General features: G+C 39.8%; 1 protein-coding gene across 4 annotated transcripts in view; it reads right to left on the reverse strand.

Annotated features, from left to right (window-relative positions):
• The window catches only part of AKAP6 (A kinase (PRKA) anchor protein 6), a 499693-nt gene that overhangs the window by 7631 nt on the left and 470128 nt on the right, over positions 1-21934 (reverse strand). For all 4 annotated transcript variants that reach the window (XM_010846980.1, XM_010846983.1, XM_010846981.1 and 1 more), the window contains exon 13: positions 1220-4635. In XM_010846980.1, coding sequence (XP_010845282.1) covers positions 1261-4635 — 3375 coding nt within the window. In that variant the 3' untranslated portion in view covers positions 1220-1260. The remainder of the gene's footprint in view (positions 1-1219; positions 4636-21934) is intronic.

Consider the following 21934-nt stretch of genomic DNA (forward strand, 5'->3'; position numbering starts at 1 on the left):
TGTATTTGTAATAAATGTAAATTACTTTTAGAAAATCAGTAATTAGGCTCATCAAAAAATAAACAATCTGCCACAAAAAAGATAATCTTTAGCATAGTTAAGTATAATAACTGTTATTTGAATAAGTTAACAAATTAGGGTAGATTGCTTCTGTAATTCATTTCCTATAGCACGAGTTTAGGTTACTGCATTAAGCTTCTGGAGTAGGGGGTGGAAATGGCAGTCAGTACCTCATACTTTGGTGAAATACACCTCTCACATTCAAAAACTCACATTTTCTTTTTTAAACTTGATTGAGAAAGTATATTCATCACTGAGGCTTAGAAATGGGAAATAACAGAGTTTCGGTGTCACTTTTAGAATTGTATCATCCTATCAGAATTATCAATCAGTAGCTGTTTTATTAAACACGAAGAGCAGAATGACTTTCTTTAAAAAAAAAAAACAAACAAAAAAACACGGATGGAAATCAGCCTGTCACCTTCAGGCAAAATTCAAAAATTCTGTTTTTATCAAAACGCCATTAACTTGTCATGTATTCTCTCCGCATTTGCTTTTGGAGCCTGTTCTCAGTCTCTGTGTGGATAAATAAAAGCCTCTTCTTTAACATCAACTTTCCCCTCCTGTTTGAATCCTCAGACTCAGTCGTGATTAGGACCTGTGACAGCACAGCCTTCCACCAGGGAAGTAAATGTGATGATAGTTACATTAGACAGAAGCGTAAAAGGAAGGCCCAGATCCGGAGACGCAGCTTTAACTTAATCACTGATCATCTCTAGGCACTGAAGGGAGCAGGCCGGGCACAGAAGCTGAAGCGGGGAGCTCTGTGTGTGCATTCTGATCAGAGGGGATAATTGCAATCTGGAGGAGAACCCCCTTTCCTCCCTTAATGGAAGAATTTGAGGCTCTACTGCATTTGACTACTTCCTCAAATTTTTGATTCTTCTTGGCATAATGATGTGATAAAGGTAATGCTACTAAAAATGTCAATGGTGACTGTTTTTTCCCCCTTTTGCTTCACAGTTACTTGCATGGTTGGGGGTATTTCTTCCATCTAAATGCCTTATTCAGGTAAATATCTGCCATGACCAGCCATCCTGACCAGTCCTTTCTCCTATCATAGCTTTGTTGACTAAAACTCATATTTTAAGTATGTGTATATTAAATATATATGTGACAATATATTCAATATATATTAAAACATGAGGACTATACGTACCTTTCAATGAGATGATTTTCATGCTTGGAGAGGGTTACCTTCTACCTATGCATATTTCTATGTCGTTCTTCATGAAGGTTTAGCAGATTCTCTTCACAGGTTAAAGCTGTGGGGCTGGGATGCCATGCGGCCTTGTCCTTTGGCTGCTTCGCCTTCGAGGAGAGTCTGGGAACTCCAGATGGGGCTGAAGAAGCACTGTGTTCTTCTGGCCTTGCAGACTCACCTGGGTTTTCTGAACTCTCCTTTTCACTGCCCAGCCTTGAAGGAGTAGTTACCTCTGCGCTTTCTCCATGGACATTAGAAGCTTCGGGTAAACCATCCACTTCCTTTCCTACATCACCTCCTTTTGGAGGACTTGAAAGGGCCACCGTGTCTGCATTACTGGCGAGGAGGGAAGTATCACTGAACCTGGAAGAGCCTGCTCCTGCTAGCAGGGGTACTGCAGCCTCGGTGGGATCTGCAGGTTCATTTGGAGGAGCATCAGAGAAACAGGGCTTGTCTTCAGCAGGGTCCTCCTCAACACAGGCCTCGAAGAAGTATTCGGTGTCCTCCTTGTCTTCTGAACCAGAGTCAGTCATGTCTGTTGGCAATGGAGTGCTGCTCTTCTCTTCAACGTAATTGGTGACCTCCCCACAATCACTGTCATGAGAGGAGAGAGATAAGTAGGAATAAAAGTCCCCTTTTCTTAGCTGGATGGGCCGATGAGAATGCTCCAACACCTTCTCCTTGATTTGAGTTAATGAAGTAGGAGCAGTGACCTCGTTTTCAGGTTGAGATTTACATTTCAGGGCTGTTGAAGCCATGTCAATGATTTCCTTAACAAAGTCGTGTACTGAGCAATCTTCAGCGTCTTTTTGATGAAAAATGTCTGGTTCACAGTCACAACAGGAAACGTTGTCACTGGTGGCAACATTCTCCTCTGTTTCGTTTTGTTCACGTGCTAGGCAGCAACCAGCAGGTTTTCCAGCCATACTTGGTGCATTATTAGATGACGATTTCAGTACATTGGAGTCCTGTCCATTGATAACACTGGTTTCCGAAGGCAGTTCTGGACAAGATTTCTCAGTGGGAGTAGAAGCAGCACTCTGATTTTCAAAATGGTGGTGGCTTTGACATTTCTTTGGGACATGTCTAGCCATTTGGGGAACAGACTCCTTCCCAGCAATATCTGATTCATCTGAGCCATCCATAACTGGTTTGCACTTACAATGCTCACTCTCTGAAATCCTTTTCCCAGCTGAACCAAAACTTTCTGATTCCTTTGAAATCTCATTCAGTTTGTCCTTCTGACTTTCTGGAATGCTTTCAATATTGCCATTTTCCATGTCTGCCACATATGGATCTTTATTAACTGTGAAAATATTTTTCTTATTTTCACCTTTTGTCCCTAACTCACGGGTGTGGGGTAAATTCTTACTATTCCCATTATTTTCAGAGAGATGTTTTATTGAGCCATTGAGAAGGGTCTCAATGTTGAGGGTGTCTGAGGAATTGGTCATCTCACTACTACTTACATCCTTATTGCCCTTGATTTCATCACTGAGATTACACCTTCTCTTATCTCTTGTCAAGGAAAGCTTGGGTCTAATCCAGGTCTGTAGCTCATTCTTTATGTAGTCCAGCCCAGACATCACGTTGCAGTCTTCATAAATTTCATCGTCTGTTGCAATACTGGAGTCATCATCCTCATCTTTGACGCACAGCTCTTCTTCTGTTAAGGTGAGTGTTGAGCTGGAGAGGAGGTCACTGTCATCTTCATCATCAGTGCAGGCAGAGGTGCAAGAGACATTCACGATCATGCTGACATTGACATCACTTTCATCAGCCACCGAACGAGGAAGGCGCTTCCTGAATGACACATTCGATTCTGGGATCTTGTTCTTGTGTAACACAATATCCTCCGAGCAAAGAGAAAGCTCATCACTGCTGCTTAGTTCTGTAAGAGATGCTGGTGAGTCTTCATTAATAGAAGATGCCATGTCCAGTGACAGTTGGCCAGGGAAAGACATCTTTTGGGAACAGCTTTGAAGAGTGATATCGGAAACACTTCGCTTTATCTTCTGCTCTGAAGGGCTCTGGATATTCTCCAAACGATTCAGGAGATCTAATGTTCTTTTACTCAGTTCACCAACTGAGCCACTGCTCACACTTAAGTCCCCGGAGCTGTGACAGCTAAAAAGATCTTCATTGCTTTTATAAGATGTTAACCAACTTTCTAAAGAAGTGCTTCGCTGGAGGCTGTCACTGCCATTTTTAAAGATGCCCAATGCAAATAAATCACCCCCCGGAGAAAGAGACTCAATAGACGAACTATGAGATAAAAGAGAGAGCTGTCTGGCATTCTGCATGCCAGTGAATGTCTTCTCTACATCACCACTTTTATATGAACTGCGATCCATTTCATGGGGTACACTTGCCAAAATCCTTTCATGGGGAGGTGCATCTGGTTGTAACTCTGTAGCCTGATGTTTAGATTTGCAGGATTTTTTATCAAAATAAAAACCATGAAGCAGAGGATCCTCCACATGTGCTTTTTCACTTTGTGACTGTTTCATTATCATCGGTAATTTGAGTTTTGAGCCTTGGAGGTACGAGTAATCATAAAATGTAAACACATCATGTTTTCCTTGTAATTCTTCTCCCAAACAATCAGGGGTATGTTTGGTAACACTGTTTAAATCTCCAACTTTTCCATTTACACAACCCACTGGTGAAATGGGTAACTGAGAGCTATTTGGGAGCTTAATTCGTTCCTCCTCGTCTTTAATCTTTTGCTTTAACACGTTAACTGCATCTCCCATTTGTGGGTCCAGATGTTCAGTGTCAGGGTTACTTGGGGACCCATCCACTGCATTGAGCAAGCACATTTCAGAGTTGGTGGTGGTTTCGGTGTCTCCTTCACTGACAATTCCACTCTCACTACCTGAATTTTGGCTCATGTCTCCTCCATGGCATGGGCAGGGCTTCACCAAATTGGAACCCCCTAGAAGATCTGGCAAAGATTTGGTAGATGAAAAGGAAGAGTCTTTGCTGAGACTCTTAGTTAAAACACTAGGCTGTGTCATGCTAGTGAACTTTGGATTGTTTTTCAGGAATGGGATGTGGCTGTCTTCATAGAGTTCAACATTATGGAGGCTGTAGACCTGGTAAACGTGTGGACTGGATGGAGCAGTGATACTTGATGCAAACTGAGATGCCCCGTGGCCACCTGCCTCTTCTTCATAACTCGGGTTCTCACTATCTGTCTCTTTAAGGTTTAAGGAAGGCATGACAGGTTGGGATTCTTGATCAAGGTCATTCGATTCTTCGTTCAAACTAATTAACTTGTTACTTATGTCAGTTTCATCCCATTCCAAGGCATCCTCACTCGTCCCATTTAGGTCCATCAAGCCAGGATCAATCACATTCAAAGCCTCCTGTGTAGGAGAAAGGAAAAAAAAAAAAAAAGGCAGAAGAATTAGGGAACACAAGCATGAAAATTTCATCCATTCAAAATCTCTTGGAAGAATCAGGAAAGAAATTTGCCCCAAGCATGAATTTGAAAGATAGCATATTATCAACTCTATTCCTCTCTGGAATAACATCTAAAATTATTGAAAGAGGCTTTTCTATCAATAGTAATTTCTATCAATAGTCACTGGGGGCAATAACATAGATTAAAATGTAAGATTATTACAGTCAAATATGTAATTTATGGAATTAACTATTTCTTATTGATTTCTTCTACATTTTTAGCCTTGGATTGGGTGAAGATAAAACTGTCAGGTAAATAAAGGTAAAAAGAGGTTGGCCTGTAACATCTTTTAAGGTACATTCACTCTAATATTATCACAGTTCTGGAGTGAATAATGGAGTACTATCTGCACCCACATATGGTGAAATCCCCTCTTGCTTCCGGTTCCTGGGTTCTCCACTTGATGCAGCTTCTGGGAAAAGAGAAGAGAGTTGTAGCTATCTGTAAAGCCATTCACTGGCCAGAAGCTCTCATAGGTCTATCTTTTCCACTGCCTTCCCTTTAGGGTTCCTCCTCTTCAGAATGTGACCCTGTTCCCGATCAGACCCAAGTGGAGCACCATCTGACTGGTTTATTTACCCACATCTTCCTGGACTTGAGTCTCGGGCCCCAGTACTGCAGGGTAGCTTCTGAGTCATTAGTCACTGTTCTCACGGCCTCTCTCTTCCCTGGTCTCTACCACAGAGATTCCACTTTGATCCTTGATCCCTTGTTCACTTTTCTCATACTGTCCCTTTATAAAGTCCAGGCAGAAACCACCCCCTCCAGCCCAACTCCAGCCCTAGAATAACAACTCTCTGAGCACTTCCTGACTCCATGAATGAAGCAGCCCAGATTCTCTTAGGCAGCTTTCTGCCTGCACAGTTGGGTTCTTGTTCTTTCCTTGGATTTCTTGATTTTTACCCTCTTTGGTGGAGCGTGACACATTCTGGGACACAGAAGCTGAATGGGTTTGGCATGGTCTTGGGCAAGTCACTTAACCTTTCTGGGCAGTCATCGCCTCACACCACTTTTTCAAGGGGGTCAGCACTGTCCATCTTCAGAGATTATTCTGAGGGTTAAGTGAGCTAATGCTTGTGAAGGGCTGAGGAGGCAGTCAATATAAAGCAGCTGGAATAGTCAGTGCGTGGAGAATTGCTCTAGAGTGGCCTTCAGTTAATTCATAAAGGGTTTTCCAGGCCTACCTCATTCTCTCCTCATCTTTCCTTTCAATTTGCTCTTAAAATCACAAGGGATTCATGACATGGTACACAGAGAGAGGTGTCTCACTGTATTAACAGGTCAGCATATCTGCATTACAATTCAGAATTATTTTGACAATCTGGTTGAAAAACAGGCCATGGTGCTTTTCTTCCTCAGGAGTGGGAAAAAGGCTTCGCCAGCAGCACACTCACAGTGCTCTCCTAAGAAGCGCTCAGTCCTTCCTGAAACCACTAGTGGAAGGATACCACAAGAACACATTAAGCACAAAACACCCATTAGCACTGGATACATACGTAAGAGATTATCTGTATAGCCTACTTAAGTTTAAAAGAGTCCAGATACAAAGTAAACATTAATTGAGGGATATTCTTAAATTTTCTAACAGAATCTTTCCTACCAACGTTCCAGCCCTTAATATAGTTCACCAGCCATCATCATGCTCGCTTAGGTGTGGGGTACGTTCACCATGATGACTTTCTGTTAGACTTTCTGTTTATTCTTTGCTTGCTGATAAAGGAAGTACTAATGACCAGTTAGGACGACTAGTGAATTTTAACATCCTTAGCTGTAGAAATAGTCAGTCAGTCTAATCAAATAGTACAGTAATTTCAAATACTATCTTGGCAACACTGGACTCTGAGAATGCTAATAAATAACTGAATTTGTCTTTCAAAAGAGCTCTCTCTGTAACTCTCAGGTTGGTTTTAACATTTAGAGGTACAGATTTTCGTGAGGGTCCCAAACCCGGGGGCTCACTCTGGCTGCAGGAACCATGCCACCTGGACGGGCACCAGGAGCTGAGCCCAAGGGACTCCTGTAACTCGGACTTGCCCTCTGTGACATGTTTTCTGACCGAAGCCTGCCTTTGTGGCTTTACAAACGCAAGCCCACAAAAAGTATAAAACTCGCATGGCAGCATCTACAAGAACAAATCTTTCACTCAGTAAAGTAGTTGGAGTGGAAGATTTCCATAGAAGATTCAACTTCTGTCTATAATATTGTCCTTTTCCTTTCCTAATTCTTTCTTCCTATAAATCTCTTAACTTGATTGGAATTTCAAAAAAGTTTTTAAGTCAACTCCGGGGAATATCTGACAAGACCCATTAGAAAATCATTCACTTTAGACTTTACATTTTACATATTAAAGAAGAGCTGATCACTCTGCCCTCGTTCACTCTTTTCTGTTATGAATTAAATTCTGTCAATATTTTCAGTAAAATCTCCATTTCTTCAAGATTTAACCTCAAACATAAAATACACCCTGAGGGTAAAAAAAAGTAGGGAAAGTTTCCAAGAGGAAGGACATTTACAACATTTATATAACTAAAAAGTTGTCTTCAAAAAAAAAGACAAATGTACAGAGTGATATAACTGGCTGGAAAGTTATTTGGTCAAATGTTCTCTTTGAGGATAGCCCAATATAGCAAATAATCCTCAAGCTAGTTAAGCATTTTTTATTGTTTTGTTTTTCTAGAGGAATTATCTGGTGCTTTACAAAATATCTCAGATGTTCCCTGTCTTTGATAAAGTGATAAATAAAACATGGATTTAGAAAAAAAAAACCTAAGAATATTTGTGAAACCAAGAGGATGGTGAGTAGTACATGAAGTTCCAATAGAGAGTCTGCCTTTTCAGAGATAATTCTGAATTAAACCCATTTGTGCAAAGGCTTTTCATTCATAAACCTGTTTCACTGGTGCAGAATTCTGGCCTAAACCAAGGACTCTCTGTATTTAATTACACACAGGTGTGCATACACACACACACATACACACATACACACACACACACACACATCTTTGCAGATCTGCTCAAGACCAAGTGGAATTAATTGGTGTTACTTTGTTTTGTTTTTATTCTTAGAGTCATTTATGTTAGTGTAATATAGACAGAGAAACTAAAAGTGGCTGGAAAATAATCATGATGATGATGACAATGACCAAGATTCCAATTGCAGCAAGTAATACCTATCCAAATTAACTTCCTTCCGCACTTGCATGACTTTGAGTCAGGTATCCCAGGACTTCACCTCTAGGATTTTCTTAAAATTTTAAGTTAAATGGTAGATTTTTATAAGTGATGAGAAACACATTATCAGCAAAAGAGTGGAGATGAAGGAACCTGACATTCTATAAAACAATAATCCAACAGAGATCTGATATAACTACCTTTGGATTCCTTTAATTTCCTTTAAAGAGATGCAACTTTTGGAAAACTAAGGTATATCAAAAAGACTAGGATGAACTGAATGTTCCAGTCAAATTTCTGGTGCTTAGAATAGACAAAAGCATCAAGAGGTCTTGCCATCTGTGTTCCCCTATTTATTCCAGATCCAAGAGTTCACTAAGCAAGACCACTTACAAAGCCCTGGAAGGAGCGGTTTATTTGTGGGAAAGTAGACTATAAACAAAAACATACAAATAAAAGTATCAAAAACATAGAGAACCATAACTGAATAAAGATAAGCATATTTACCCTAGAGCAAAAAGCAGAATACAGGGAAGTTTGGACAGGAGGGAGAAAATGATATATAGATAAGGGTGGGGGGATCAATTTAAAGAAGGGAAATTCTACCCTTAATATACTTACTCTGCTTTTTTGATGCAATATTTTCCCTAGCACCACCTCCTCCAAATGTAAAAAACCAAAGTGTCTGATCATTAGATGCATAATTATTTTCCTAAATTAGATAGGTAGAGATTTTTCAAAAACATCAACAACTGTAAGAAAGAGCCTAGTCCTTAACAAACAGACAGCTTTTATGAGAATTCAGAGCTTGTAGTACTCTGCCTTTTGATGGGCAGAGAACAGATTCAGAGTTAGCAAGGAGAAATAAAGATGAAAAATAAAATAGGATAAGAAGCAAAAATGTTCGCTGTTTATCAACCATTGTGGGATATGGAGCAAACAGATCTGGGTATGAATCCTGGGTTGCCCCCCTTTACAGGTTAGTAGTATGATCCTGGACAAGTAATTTAACATGTGTGCCTCAGTTACACCATTTATGTTCAAGATAATCAGAGCATATTGTGTCTATCTTAGAGACTGCTGGGAGCTTTAAACAAAAAGAAGTCTGTGAAGTCCTAGGGGGAGGGCCTGGCACATAGTAGGGATATAAGGATAGCAGCTATAGCAAATACTGTCTGTGAAAATAGAGGAGGACAGAGTAGCTGAGTGTTAAATAACCCTATCAAGGTTTGCATTAAGACTGGTGGTTGGTTGACTAAATTCTTTAGCGCAACTACATGCCTGGAATCCAATGAAATCAACATCAGTCAGGTCCCTGACTTACTCCCATTGCCCTGGAAATGGGGGGTGGGTTTGTCTTTGCATGCCCCCCCGAGCATATTCCTCAGGAATAGCCAGATGAGAAAAGATGCCTGCCCAGCCCTCGGCAGGCCCTATAGCTCAAGGACTTTCTATTTCCAGAAAATAATCTTTTTTTCAAAAGGCAGGTCCATTGTCTGTGAAATTCTATCACAACTGACACATTAGAGCAATCAAATCCTGCTCACTATCTATCAGATTGACAATAATGTTAGAGTAACTTGTCTCAGCTCAGAAAATGCTTTGAAGGTCTATCTCACACTAATGATCAAAAACTGTTGCTCTTTTTCAATAACAAAGCTGATCAGAAACTCAAAACAGACAAGTAAAACCCAAAGTCAGCTCACAAATCTCACTAAAATGAGTACTGACGTGAACATATTTCCCAGTCTTGGCTACACAGATATTCTGAATTAGATGAAAATGAAAAATCCATGAGATGTTGTTTTAAAGTAAATTTAAATCGCCTTACTTTTCAACAGGAACCAGGGACAAAAGAGAGTTTGACATTGTGAATCAGGGGTTTTCCTCTTAGCTATAAACTCCATGAGGGCAGCAGCTGCTCTGTGCTGTCTCCATTAGTGCCCTAGCACCTAAAACCGTGCCTGGTAAGAAGCAGGTTCTCAAAACAATTATTTAATGAGCAAACAAAAGACATGTCTGTGGTCTCGTGAAATGCTGAAGAACTCTGGGAAAGGTCTTTAGGATTTTTTGCCATGACAAAACCACATGGAGAAATGTTTGACTTTCTAACTGGAGCTACTTCTCAGTTAGGAGCTAGCAGCCTCAAAAACATTTTGCTTGGTGAAAGAAGCCAGGCACAAAAAGTCATATATTGTATAATTTTATTTACATAAAATACCCAGACTAGATAATCCATAGAGACGGCATCAAAATTGGTGGTTGCCAGAGACTCGTGGGAGGGGAGAAGGGGGAGCAATTACTTAATGGGTGCAGGCTTTCCTTTTGGGGTGATGAAAATGTTTTGGAAACAGAGGTGATGGTTATGTAACATTGTGAATGTAATAAAAAATGCCACTGAATTGCTGTGTTTAAATGATTAATTTCATGTTATGTTAACTTCACCTCAATTTAAAAACAAAACAAGCAAACAGCAGTCCTCAGTCCTACTGAGTTTTCTGAACCTGTAACACCATCAAACGTAACAGGACGTCGTCACTTTGTTGAGGGCCTTGCTTACAAAAATATTACAACAGATATTTCTGAACTCATGTACCTCACTGCACATATATTATCAATAAAGATGATTTTTTATTCCAGGCTTCTTTGGTCTGAATGCATGTTCATCACTCCTAGAAATGTTGAAGAGAAAAGCATCCTGTGGATATTACTTCGGGCTTCCCAAGTGGCATTCATGGTAAAGAACCTGCCCACCAATGAAGGAGACATAAGAGATGCAGGTTCAATCTGTGGGTCAGGAGGATCCCCTGGAGGAGGGCATGGCCACCTACTGCAGTATTCTCTCCTGGAGAATCCCATGGACAGAGGAGCTGGAGGGCCCTGCAAAGAGTCTGACATGACTGAAGTAACTCAGCACACACACAGTACTTCTCTTAGTTCAACTTCATTCATTCAACGCAAAAGTCTCGTGAGAAGAGAGTGTGATCAAAAGAGCCCTTCTTTGCTGAGTCTGCCACAGGATCACCAGTGACCTTCTGACAGCCCAGACCAACTGATCCTCCTTTGCCCTTATGTTACTTCATTCTTCCGCAGCATTTGACTCCATTTTTCTTGAAATTTTCTCCTCCTTTGATTACCTTGATGCTAAGCCTCCTCATAAAATTCATGCAAGCCAACTGTTAAATGACAGTGTGCCCCACAGTTCTGTCTTGCTTCTTTTCACCCTGCAGTCGCCCCTGCCCTAGGTTTAGCCACGTGAGGCCTGACTGTCTATGATTCTGAAGGTTTACAGGCCACACTGAGGAGAAAGGTATTCAGAGAAAGAGTTGGGGCAGGGGGCGGGGGGACACTGCAGGACAAGGGAACAGTAAGAGGCAAAGGCAAAGGGAACCAAGCTTTGTGGGTACTTTCAAAGGAAGGATGAGCAACCTGAAAAAGGAACACAGCAGGAAAATCCAGGTAGAACTGGTGTAAAACTCTGGGACCTGAGAGAAGACTTTGAAAGCAGTGGGTGGTTACGAGTGTTACAGAAGCAGAGAGGACAAGAAGAGAGGCAAAGCCAGTGAATTAGCGAGAAGAAAGTCATTTGCCTTTTGAGAGGGAATATCCTGGAGGCTGGTAGGAGAGGAAAGGAGCACAGGATACGCTTGATAGTAACCTGAAGAAATCTAGGTTCCACAGTAAAACTGCTATTGAGATTGGGAACCTGGTCCTACCAGATGCTATTCACCACCTTCCTTGTCTTTCAGCACCAGTCTTGGCAAGGGAGCACAAATGGGGAAACCATGGAGGCCACGGAACATACAGGAAACTCTTTAATTCTTCTAACACCTCTTCCCTCGATTCTAGTAGCCCATCCTGACTTTGGGCCTATTTAAAACAAATAAACAAAAACCCTTTTTAAAATTTTTAAATAAGATTTTGTGTGTAAAGAACAGGTTGCCAAGAACTTTGAGGTTCTATAAACGAATGATTGTGAGGTTGTAAGAAACAATTCCATAGAAGAAAGAAGGATACACAAACTAGAAGCACTTCTTTCTATAATTTCAGTCTTACAGTGCTATTTTGACTAAGAAGCAACACATTTGTGCCAGTAAGTTAAAGAAACTTAGATACTGTCAAAATGTTGACATAACTCTTAGGTGTAGTAACCTCAGCGTTGGTGTTTTAAAGCTAGGTAGCAACCGACAAATGCCTTGCATCAAGTTATTTTTTAAAACAAATTAATTACTATATAAATCACTATTCATTAAGCATCTACTGTAGGAAAAAGTTACTTTCCCATGGAACTCTGAAAGTTTCATTAGAAGTAGCTAGAAAAATAACTTGCTTCTACTGGAAAATAAATTGTTTTATCTTAAATATTGTTTTATGTACAAACATTGAAATTTTTCTTATATTCAGAATAGAATGAATAGGAAAACTAGTTTATTTTTCTCTTTTTAGTCACTATTCTGTTTTCCAGAAAATTTTCCCCAGAGTTTCAAGAATGTGTCTACAATTAGGATTGCTTAAAAATGAATTTAAAGAACTTGGGAAGAGATTTTTAAATAAAAGGAATATCTTTATCTGATCTCTTCAGTACTGTGTAGAACTGAAACGAATAAAATGAAGTACAAAAAAAAAGTTCAATATAAAGTTTTAAAAACCCAATCACAATAAGATGGTGGCATTTTCTACATTTTATTTACGGCTTTGTTGCTGTTGTTTAGTCACTCAGTCGTGTCTGACTCTTTGCAAGCCCATGGACTATACCCCACCAGGCTCCTCTGTCCATGGGATTTCCCAGGAAAGAATATTGGAGGGTGTTGCCATCTTCTTCTCCAGGGGATCTTCCTGACCCAGGGACCAAACCCATGTCTCCTGCATTGGCAGGCAGATTCTTTACCACTGAGCCACCAGGGAAGCCCCTATCTCCTACTGCTATATGGTAAACCTATTTGGATGACAACAACAAACCCACATGCGAAGCTGCATAAAGAATTTTCCCCCTAATGATAATATCTGGCCCCATTCTTCTGTCATTGTCCTGTTTGGTGTTTGCCTTTCGACTGTCAAGAGTTGAGATAACATTTGAGTTTTGGGCCTTGGGATGTAATTTTTGCTTCTCCTTTACCTTAGTGAAAAGTACAGTCTAGTTCCTTCCTTTATAATAAGGATCTCCCATTAATAAAACCTACAATTTAAAAAAACTTGTAAACCATATTTGTGGTAAAGGAGGGGTGAACAGTTCTGTAAACAAATGAAGTGTACTGACATAGTATAGGAGTTTCCAACTTTCACACTGAATTCTATGAACACAACCAGAGATAGCTTCATGTACAAAGTGAGCTTTGCTAACACGCTGAAGCCTGCCTGAAAAGTCAAATATCAGCTCACGGAGTTCACTCACATCCAGGATCTGCGTCCTTTATGAAGCACATATTAGTTGAGGGAATGCTGTGTCTTTTCACTCTCAAAAAGTCCACATTAAGAACAAACACTGCGTTATCCCTATTTTTAATGGTTTGCTTGTCTTGTTTGTTTCTGCTGAATTCTAATACTGTGATTACAACTCACCATTCAGAGAAAAAAAAAAACTAAAAAAAAAAGTTGAAATGACTAAAAATGTTACATATCATTTAATCTCTTTTCCATCTTAAGTCAACCAAACTTATCTCTTGCTTTTCTCAGTTATTCACCTGATTGGCCCAATGTTTAACATGATTAACTGGAAGGTCAGTTATGATTTGTTTTCTTAAAGGATTTAATTTTTCTTTCTAAATCTGATTTGATTTGATTTCAGTTCAGTTCAGTCGCTCAGTCGTGTCTGACTCTTTGCAACCCCATGAACTGCAGCACGCCAGGCCTCCCTGTTCATCACCAACTCCCGGAATTTACCCAAACTCATGTCCATTGAGTTGGTGATGCCATCCAACCATCTCATCCTCTGTTCTCCCCTTCTCCTCCTGCCCTCAACCTTTCCCAGCATTAGGGTCTTTTCCAATGAGTCAGCTCTTCGCATCAGGTGGCCAAAGTACTGGACTTTCTGCTTCAACATCACTCCTCCCAATGAACACCCAGGACGGATCTCCTTTAGGATGGATTGGTTGGATCTCCTTGCAGGAGGGATCCCTCGAAGGGCCTCTCGAGAGTCTTCTCCAGCACTGCAATTCAAAGGCATCAATTCTTCTGCACTCAGCTTTCTTTATAGTCCAACTCTCACATTCATACATGACTACTGGAAAAACCATAGCCTTGATCAGACGGACCTTTGTTGACAAAGGTCTCTGCTTTTTAAATATGTTGTTAGGTTGGTTATAACTTTCCTTCTAAGGAGTAAGCGTCTTAATTTCATGGCTGCAATCACCATCTGCAGTGATTCTGGAGCCCCCCAAAATAAAGTCTGACACTGTTTCCACTGTTTCCCCATCTATTTCCCATGAAGTGATGGGACCAGATGCCATGATCTTAGTTTTCTGAATGTTGAGCTTTAAGCCAACTTTTTCACTCTCCTCTTTCTCTTTTATCAAGAGGCTCTTTAGTTCTTCTTCACTTTCTGCCATAATGTCATCTGCATATGTGAGGTTATTGATATTTCTCCCGGCAATCTTGATTCCAGCTTGTGCTTCTTCCAGCCTAGTGTTTCTCATGATGTACTCTGAATATAAGTTAAATAAGCAAGGTAACAATATACAGCCTTGACATACTCCTTTTCCTATTTGGAACAGTCTGTTGTTCCATATCCAGTTCTAACTCTTGCTTCCTGACCTGCATATAGGTTTCTCAAGAGGCAAGTCAAGTAGTCTGGTATTCCCATCTCTTTCAGAATTTTTCACAGTTTATTGTGATTCACACAGATTAGATTTACAGTTCTGTTTTAGTAGTCTCCTCTAAAGACAGCTTCTTTTAGACTTAAGGAAAACTGAGAAATCTCACAATTGCTAGAATATCTCCCTTGAACTACACTGTTCAAGAACTACACTATTCTACATAAACAAAGAATGGAGAGTATAGAAGTTATGCTTGATGCTTGAAAAGTTGCTTGAAATTTCAGGATGAATTTTCCTAGAAGGTAGTAAAGGTCTTTGAAGTAAGTTTCCAAGAGATTTTATACTTCTGATTCCTAGAGTACTTAGAAATGTTAAAAATGTAGAATCCCTGGGTTATTTTCTTTTTCGAGATCTCAAGGGAAAAATACTAAGGCTTCTGAGATCTGATTAGATATAAAAATTCACTCTTGACTGGAACAGAAGCTCTGGTCCTGGGTTCTCATGAAGGAAGCTCTTGAGAGTTTTAAATGTCAGGACCTTAATTCAAACTGTAACCCAAATCAAAGGTTTCCAAATCAAAGAAATGTAAATTTCATTTTAGAGGAAAAATGATCTCAAAATGTGAATTCATTTTGTAAATTAAAAAAAAAAAAAAGAATATTAGAAGCTTCAGTTCAGTTCAGTTCAGTTGCTCAGTCATGTTCGACTCCTTGCGACCCCATGAATCACAGCATGCCAGGCCTCCCTGTCCATCACGAACTCCCAGAGTTCACTCAAACTCACGTCCATCGAGTCGGTGATGCCATCCAGCCTCTGTCATTCCTTTCTCCTCCTGCCCCCAATTCCTCCCAGCATCAGGGTCTTTTTGAATGAGTCAACTCTTTGCATGAGATGGCCAAAGTACTGGAGTTTCAGCTTCAGCATCAGTCCTTCCAATGAACACCCAGGACGGATCTCCTTTAGGATGGACTGGTTGGATCTCCTTGCAGTCCAAGGGACTCTCAAGAGTCTTCTCCAATACCACAGTTCAAAAGCATCAATTCTTCAGTGCTCAGCTTTCTTCACAGTCCAACTCTCACATACATACATGACCACTGGAAAAACCACAGTCTGGACTAGATGGACCATTGTTGGCAAAGTAATGTCTCTGCTTTTGAATATGCTATCTAGGTTGGTCATAACTTTTCTTCCAAGGAGTAAGTGTCTTTTAATTTCATGGCTGCAATCACCATCTGCAGTGATTTTGGAGCCCCCCAAAATAAAATCTGACACTGTTTCCACTGTTTCCCCATCTATTTCCCATGAAGTGATGGGACCAGATGCTACGATCTTAGTTTTCTGAATGTTGAGCTTTAAGCCAAGGGTCACCTTAATCTCTTAAAATCCTTTTCAATGTAAAAAATAACTAAAAATAATTTCAAACCCTAAACTCTTCAGATACAGGCCCCTAGTGGCAACTAAGAGGATATGCTGAGCTTATAGTCCAGAGAGGCAGGGCATTATGGCCAGTGGAGCTAATTACCTAGGCCAGACCTGCCTAATTTGCTATTCCAAGCAGGCAACAATGGTAGCATTTGCGAGTTATCTCTGCTTTGCTTATAGTCAGTGCAGAGTGAGGCATACTTTAATTACATAAAGCTTGGCTACTTTTTTTCTTAATAAATGACAACTAATCAGGGAAGTATAAAGCCAGGTGACCTCCATGTTTGTGTGCTAAGTCGCTTCTTCATGTTTGATTCTGCATGACCCCATGGACTGTAGCCCGCCAGGCTCCTCTGTCCATGGGATTCTCCAGGCAAGAATACTGGAGTGGGTTGCCATGCCCTCCTCCAGGGGATATTCCTGACCCAGGGATCGAACCTGCTTTTCTTAGGCCTCCTGCATTGGCAGGCAGGTTCTTTACTACTAGCATCACCTCAAAAATATTTTTCAAAGGCCTAGTCTATGCAAGACTTTCTCCTGGCAGATGTCATCGCTGTTATTAGGAAGAGTGAGGAACAGTTACACAGAGATCCCTTATGTTTATCTGCTGGTAGGTTCTATATTACAGGTAACAAAGGTTTTATTTTATTTTTTCCAAAATTAAAGTCCTTCCTCCCATGAAATTAATCATTTTCCCTCATTATTCAGTAAAACCACTAGATGAGCTGCGACTCCATAAACTTTAGGAACTCATTTATTATGTTGTCTGATCAGACCTTGCGTTTATTTACACAGCGCACCCGTAAAACCCAGCTTTCATTAGTGTTGGGGAGGCAGGGCCCTGCCTCCTTTGCTGGGAAGGTGAAGCTGGAGAAGATAATTAACCATGAAACAATAAGGAGGCTTGCTGGGTAAGCAGTAGTGTGAAAACAGTTACTCCTCACAAAAGAGGGGAAATTAGCTTGCTGAATAAAAAAGGAAGTGTCAGATTGAAGACTGAAAGGCCTGCCAACAGAAGTAGATAGCTCTATGCATCATTAATGAAATTTTTTAACACTTAAACACCACAGCTGTCCACATTTAAATGCATGTAAGTGCCATGTGTTTCCAGAGATTAATATGCATGTTAAAATATTTCTTTCCTCCTTAAAATCCTAGATGTTGTCTCTGTCTATTTCATTTCACCTACTTCTTTTACCAAGAATAAAAATGCACTAGCTTTCTCAGCGCTGTGTCCTCATTTCTAAAACCCACGTATACTAAGCATCCCGGAGATGGGCAGCATGCTCATTATATTTTTAACAAACACATTATTTTACATTCATAATACTGATATTTTAGTAAATAGAAAGTTTGTTTTGATTTTGCTGCTTTACAGAGTGAAGACTTACGATGTGCGTTTCCTTTCAAAACTTCCTCCCAGAGCATTAGTGCTCCCTGAAGCAGCCCCATTTTGGCAGAAATTCAGTTCTGTGCAGTGCCAAAAGAAATAGAATAAACAAACACTGCTCCATGCAGCTGGCGAGATAATTTACATATTACTGCACACCAAACATGAAGACCTGAATATGGATTAGAGCTACGGTGATGACACAAATGTCATATAGATAAAGAGAAACAAAATCCAACACATCGTTGTTTATTTTACTGCTGCTACTGTATGAGTGCCACTCAGAAAGAAAAAAAAATGGAGGAATCGCTTTTTGAAAATTGGACTCCTTTCCTCATTTGAAGAGGGTTCTTTCAGACTGTAAAACAAGAAAAGAGCTAAAGGGTGTGGGTTATTTTGGATCTCCTAATATTCTGTCCTTTTGTCTTGTGAGTTAAGCCAATTTTAATGTACATCAGCTTGGATGAGGAGAATTAGTGATCTGATAAGAACAACCTTTAATATATAAAGACACCTGAATTCCTATTTAGACTTTTTCCTGCCCTTGACAATTTTAGTTGAGCGCTGTGCTCTTTGACAGTTTAAGTTCCATGAATGGAATCCTTGGTTAGAGAGATCCAGAAGGCCATTTGGGCCCATTAAAGCTCCATCAGGAAACACCATCCAGTGGATAGAACTTGCCTAAAGTTCTCAGCTAACTTGTCCTTATTCCTGCGTGTTAGTTGACCTTTCATGTCCATATCTAGATGTATAAGAGTACAAGGAAGAAGGGACATGGCTCTGGATATTTATTACTGTAAGTCTTTTTCCAGTCCTTGGAGATGACAAGAGCTATATAAAGAGCTAAGAAAGTAACACTTGACAAATGATGATAGTGACAGGGTGAGGAAAAAAGAAAACGTAAAATATTTGAGCTAACACCAAATTAAAAATTCTTTATCTTGCATTGGACAGGGTTGACCTTACAGGCAAAAACTGCTTTAAAATGGGATTATCCTAGGAGCTTTCATGACATTGTACAGGAGACAGGGAGCAAGAGCATCCCCAAGAAAAAGAAATGCAAAACAGCAAAATGGCTTTCTGAGGAGGTCTTACAAATAGCTGTGAAAAGAAGAGAAGTGAAAAACAAAGGAGAAAAGAGAAGATATTCCCATTTGAATGCAGAGTTCCAAAGAATGGCAAGGACAGATAAGAAAGCCTTCCTCAGTGATCAATGCAAAGAAATAGAGGAAGACAATAGAATGGGAAAGACTAGAGATCTCTTCAAGAAAATTAGAAATACAAAGGAAACATTTCATGCAAAGATGGGCTCAATAAAGGACAGAAATGGTATGGACCTAACAGAAGCAGAAGATATTAAGAAGAAGTGGCAAGAATACACAGAAGAACTGTACAAAAAAGATCTTCACAACCAAGATAATCATGATAGTGTGATCACTCACCTAGAGCCAGACACCCTGGAATGTGAAGTCAAGTGGGAGTTAGGAAGCATCACTATGAACAAAGCTAGTGGAGGTGATGGAATTCCAGTTGAGCTATTTCAAATCCTGAAAGATGATGCTGTGAAAATGCTGCACTCAATATGCCAGCAAATTTGGAAAACTCAGCACTGGCCCAGGACTGGAAAAGATCAGTTTTCATTCCAATCCCAAAGAATGCTCAAACTACCGCACAATTGCACTCATCTCACACGCTAGCAAAGTAATGCTCAAACTTCTCCAAGCTAGGCTTCAATAATATGTGAACCATGAACTTCCAGATGTTCAAGCTGGTTTTAGAAAAGGCAGAGGAACTAGAGATCAAATTGCCAACATCCGCTGGATCATCAAAAAAGCAAGAGAGTTCCAGAAAAATATCTATTTTTGGTTTATTGACTATGCCAAAGCCTTTGACCGTGTGGATCACAATAAACTGTGGAGAATTCTGGAAGAGATGGGAATACCAGACCACCTGACCTGCCTCTTGAGAAATCTGTATGCAGGTCAGGAAGCAAGGGTTAGAACTGGACATGGAACAACAGACTGGTTCCAAATTAGAAAAGGAGTATGTCAAGGCTGTATATTGTCACCCTACTTATTTAACTTATACACAGAATACATCGTGAGAAACACTGGGCAGGATGAAGCACCAGTTGGAATCAAGATTGCCGGGAGAAATATCAATAACCTCAGATATGCAGATGACACCACCCTTATGGCAGAAAGTGAAGAAGAACTAAAGAGCCTCTTGATGAAAGTGAAAGAAGAGAGTCAAAAAGTTGGCTTAAAGCTCAACATTCAAAAAGCTATGATCATGGCATCCGGTCCCATCACTTCATGGCAAACAGATGGGGAAACAGTGGCTGACTTTATTTTAGGGGGCTCCAAAATCACTGCAGATGGTAACTGCCACCATGAAATAAAAAGACGCTTACTCCTAAGAAGAATAGTTATGACCAACCTAGACAGCATATTAAACCTAGTTTAATAGTTATGACCAACCTAGACAGCAGAGACATTATTTTGCCAACAAAAGTCCCTGTAGTCAAGGCTATGGTTTTTCCAGTAGTCATGTATGGATGTGAGAGTTAGACTATAAAGAAAGCTGAGCACCGAAGAACTGATGCTTTTGAACTGTGGTGTTGGAGAAGACCCTTGAGAGTCACTTAGACAGCAAGGAGATCAAACCAATCAATCCTAAAGGAAATCTACCCTTAATATTCACTGGAGGGACTTGTTGAAGGTCCAACTTTAGCCATCTGATTCGCAGAGCCGACTCATTAGAAAAGACTCTGATGCTGGGAAAGATTGAGGGCAGAGGAGAAGGAGGTCACAGAGGATGGGGTGGTTAGATAGCATCACAGACTCAGCAGACATGCGTGTGAGCAAATTCCAGGAGACAGTGGGGGACAGGAAAGCGTGGTGTGCTGCAGTCCATGGGATTGCAAAGAGATGGACAAGACTGAGCAACCGAACAACAACTACTACTACTCTTGTCTAAGCGTAAAAGCAAAAGGAGAAACCAGAGCCATGTGAGAAAATCTTGTTAGATATCATTAGAGTTTAATAGTCAAGGAAAGTTCTTCAACATTAAAGAAACAAATTATTTGAAAACAGTCAAGAGAGTTGGAGTTATTTTACCAGGTGAGTAAAAGGCTATATTGGAGCTTATTTTCTATTGCATTTTGGAAGTTACTAAGACTAGAACAAGGAAAAAGTTCTCTATTTTCACAACTCCAAACTAAAAAAACAGAATTACACTGCAACAAGAGAAAGTAGGTAAGATATACCAGAAGGATTTGTTTTTAAAAGGGCAATTAAACATTCTCATGGACCGCCATGAAAGTCTACAAAAAATCTATCCCTAGGCTTTTCTAAAAACAGAAGAAACAACAGTATGTTTAGGATAATCCTACACACCACTTTCGAAACACGCTTCCTAAAATAAATCCTTTCATTGCATTACTCCTCTCACTAAAATAAAACAAATAAACAAACAACTTTCAGTGGTTACTGTCTCCTCAAATTATTTTGACTGATTTTTAAGGCATTCAATCATTTGGTCATATAAAAATGACTGAAATTTAATGTTCGCCAAAGGCGATCTTCCCTGTGCCTCATGAATATTTGCTGCTCACTTATGTCACCATGTCTGTGCTCATAGTAGGCATTCAATAACTTTTCTTTTGAATGAGTGAATGAATGAATGCAGTTTCTAGTACCCTTACCAACTATCTCAAAATTCAGTATTAAACTCCTCTATTTTTTTTTAATTGTTTTTTCTTTTTTTTTTAAATTAATTTTATTTTATTTTTAAACTTTACATAATTGTATTAGTTTTGCCAAATATCAAAATGAATCCACCACAGGTTCTCTGAATACTGAGCCCTCAGTGATTTCCCTCTCAATTCTTTTTTTTCATTTAATTCTTATTCTAGTGACAGAACCACACAATTTACTATTAACATTTGCTTATTTAACAAATGTTCATTAAACACTTCCTACATATAGTTCCCAATCACTGAGCAGATAATAAAGGTGAACTGAGCACAGACTCACCTCTCAAGTAAACTCGCAGCTTTGTATTTAGTTTTCTAATTGGTACTGTCATTTTCAGCCCAAACACAGCTCGAAATCATGATTGTCTCATCTATGTCAATATCTTACTATATCACTTCATATAGCTTGCCAATTCCTTGAGACTGAAGACCATATCCTGAACTACTTCTGTGTAGACAAATCTCAGAACAGTGCTGAGCAGAGAGCAGATACTCAAGGAGCAGTTGTGATTACCTGCCTATAGGCCCAGCTCCTTCCAAAACCATGATCCAATGGAATCAAAAACAAACCACCTTGGCAAATAGGTTAAATATTCAGAATCCAAAACTTGCATAATCAGCAGTGATACACTGATAGTATTATGGTTATAAGAAAATATTTAACCTACATAAAAATAACTTTAGTTATTCTGACTTCAGGCCCATGGGC

This window comes from Bison bison, unplaced genomic scaffold (assembly GCF_000754665.1).
Source record: "Bison bison bison isolate TAMUID 2011002044 unplaced genomic scaffold, Bison_UMD1.0 scf7180017864242, whole genome shotgun sequence".
NCBI classification, from domain to species: domain Eukaryota; kingdom Metazoa; phylum Chordata; class Mammalia; order Artiodactyla; family Bovidae; genus Bison; species Bison bison.